This window comes from Arachis ipaensis, chromosome B3 (assembly GCF_059453495.1).
Source record: "Arachis ipaensis isolate K30076 ecotype BB chromosome B3, ASM5945349v1, whole genome shotgun sequence".
NCBI lineage: Eukaryota > Viridiplantae > Streptophyta > Magnoliopsida > Fabales > Fabaceae > Arachis > Arachis ipaensis.
In genome coordinates this window covers 114241440-114244527 of record NC_142438.1, presented here as the reverse complement: position 1 = coordinate 114244527, position 3088 = coordinate 114241440, and the positions used below count along the sequence as shown (strand labels likewise).

Below are 3088 nucleotides of genomic sequence, written 5' to 3'. Positions count from 1 at the left end.
GAGGATTGTGGGCTGTTTGATATGGGGGCTATTGGGAGAAGATTCACTTGGTACAGGAAGGTGAAAGGTGGGGTGCAGGTGGCCAAGAAGCTTGATAGAGCAGTCATCAACCAGTACTAACGACTAATATTTCCGGAGGCTTATACTGAGGTGCTGGCGCGCCTTCACTCTGATCATTGCCCATTATTCACTAGGTGCAAGATGGCAAAGAGGGCTACCAAGGGCCATCGTCCGTTCAGATTCCAGGCTGCGTGGATGACTCATCCTCTTTTTAGGAATGTTGTTGATACAGCTTGGAATAGAGGAGCTCCGGATGTAGTCAAATGTTTGTTGGAGGTTCAAAAAGATGCAACTAGCTTCAATAAAAAGGTTTTTGGCAATATTTTTGTTAAGAAAAGGGAGTTGGAGAGGCTTTTGAATGACGTTCAGATTACTTTGAAAAGTCGGGAGGATCAACAGCTTAGGATCAAAGAGCAAGTTTTGCATCAGGAACTGAATGTTGTCCTTCTTCAAAAAGAGTTGTTGTGGTATCAAAAATCTAGAGAACAATGGGTGAGATGTGGAGACAGAAATACAAAATTTTTTCATCTGCAGACAGTTATCAGGAGAAAGAGGAACAAAATTCATGGGTTATTTTTGGAGGATGGGTCTTGGGCCACGGAGACTAAGACTCTAGAAATGGCGGCAAATTCTTTCTTTCAAAAGCTCTTTTCTACAAGGGAGGATATTGACCTGGACGCCATGGGGCCTTTTTCTTGCCCGTCTCTTAGTACTGAGGCTTGTCAAAAGTTAGTGGAACCGGTGACGTCTGAAGAGGTTAAAAGAGCTGTGATGACCATGAGTTCATTTAAAGCCCCAGGGCCAAATGGATTCCAAGCAATTTTCTACAAAGAGTTCTGGGACTCTCTTAGCAACGATGTGTGTAGACTGGTCAAGCGAGCCTTTGAGGGTGAGCCACTGAATGCGGCTATTTTCGATACTCTCATTGTTCTAATTCCTAAAGTGGAAGTTCCCTCTTCCTTACTGGAGTTTCGGCCTATTAGCTTATGTAATGTAATTTATAAAATTGTCACAAAGGTTCTAGTTAACAGGTTCAGACCTTTCCTGTCGGAGATCATTGGTCCTTTGCAAGGAGGGTTCATTCCAGGAAGAGGAACCACAGATAATATTATCATTGCTCAAGAGATTATGCACTTCATAAGGAACACCAAGTCTCGAAAAGGGACCATGGCATTCAAGATTGATTTGGAAAAAGCTTATGACAGGGTAGACTGGCATTTTCTGGAAGCTACTTTGGTCCGGTTTGGGTTTCCAAAGGCTACCATTAATCTTATATTGAATTGTGTGACTTCCTCTTCGTTGGCAGTTTTGTGGAATGGGAACAGGCTCCAAAATTTCAATCCAAAGAGAGGGTTGAGGCAAAGAAATCCTATGTCTCCTTATCTATTTGTACTCTGTATGGAAATGCTTGCCTGCTTTATCTCTCATAGAGTTTCCCAAGGTTTGTGGAACCTAGTTGCGGTTTCTAGGAATGGACCACGACTCTCTCATTTGATGTTTGCAGATGATCTTTTGCTTTTCTGTAAGGCATCAAAAGCTCAAGTAATAGAGGTCATGCATTGTTTGGACTTATTTTCTAGAGCGTCAGGTTTAAAGGTAAATCTTCATAAGTCAAAGGCCCAGTGTTCCAAGAGGGTGTCAGAGAGGAAAAAAGAGGTTCTCTCAGGGGTCTCTAACATCCGGTTCTGCAATGATTTGGGTAAATACCTGGGAATTAACATCGGTCATGCCAGAGCTTCCAGGAAGACGGCTCAGGAGATTATTGAAAAATTTTTGAGAAAGCTCTCCAGTTGGAAAGGACGCCTACTGAATAAGGCAGGGAGGCTTTGTCTTGTTAAATCGGTTATGGCCTCTATCCCAGTTTATGAAATGCAAATTTCTCTTCTCCCGAAGTATGCATGTAATAAAATTGATTCCTTGATGAGACAATTCTTGTGGAAAGGCCAAGCGACTGGAAAAGGGCTGCCTCTGGTCAGGTGGGAGGTCGCCATAACTCCTAAAAAGGCAGGAGGATTGGGTATTAGGGATACTTCCTGTGCTAACATGGCGCTTCTGGGAAAGTTGGTATGGGATTGTCTAAATAATAGTGAGAAGTTATGGGTGCAGGTTCTGAAGCATAAATATCTCAGGAATCAATCTAGTATGAACGAAAACAGTAGAAATTCTTCATCGGCTACCTGGAAGAACATTGTTAGTGCCTATGAGCATCTCAAGGAAGGGCTTCATTGGAATATTGGAGATGTCCACAAATCAGTTTGGTATGATGAGTGGACTCCTTTTGGTAAGCTTTGCAACCTTGTTCCTTATGTACATATTTCTGAATCAGATTTCATGGTGGCTGACTTGTGGAAAGGGGTGTCTTGGGAGGTTGATAGTCTTACCACGCCTATTCTGCATGAGATTAAGCAGTTTATTTGTGGTCTAAGATATCCTAGTTTGACTGAGTTGGAGCCACAGTGGGAGTGGTGGCCTGCAGCAACAAAAAAGTATAGTGCAAGGGAGGGTTACAGATGGTTATTAAAGAAAACATTAAATTGGAATGCCAACAGTAATTGGAACTGGTTGTGGAACACAAACATTCCAGAGAAGTTCAAATTTACTATGTGGCTTAGCTTACATGATGCTCTACCAACTGAGACCTTTCGATTCAAGTGGCATTTAGCTTCTTCAGATATGTGTAAGAGATGTAACAAGGCGCAGGAGACTATGGAGCATTGCCTTAGAGACTGTGAACGATCAAAGGCAATCTGGTATATGTTGGATCCTAGTATCCTGGACTCGACGGCTGGTACTGCTCTTGAAGAGTGGTTTCGGAAGGCCTTGGCTAACAATGAGGCGTCCTTTGGTACAGGACTTTGGTGGGTATAGAGACATAGGTGCAATGACATATTCAACACTGACAACCCTTGGACAGACCATAAGGTTGTTGCCTTGGCCAGAATTACCGCCAAGGACTTACAGGTTTACAGGAATCGAAGCAATGCCTTTAGGTCTCTCCGAAATTGCCTGTGTTGGGCACCACCGATAG

The 3088-nt window shown here is 43.1% G+C and overlaps 1 protein-coding gene across 1 annotated transcript; it reads left to right on the top strand.

Annotated features, from left to right (window-relative positions):
• The first annotated feature begins 201 nt into the window (after positions 1 to 201).
• Positions 202 to 3088, top strand: LOC148572109 (uncharacterized). The gene is made up of 4 exons (XM_088507372.1): positions 202 to 1501; positions 2003 to 2341; positions 2645 to 2922; positions 2975 to 3088. Exons 1-4 carry the CDS (start codon positions 202 to 204, stop codon positions 3086 to 3088), a joined length of 2031 nt encoding a protein of 676 aa, XP_088363498.1.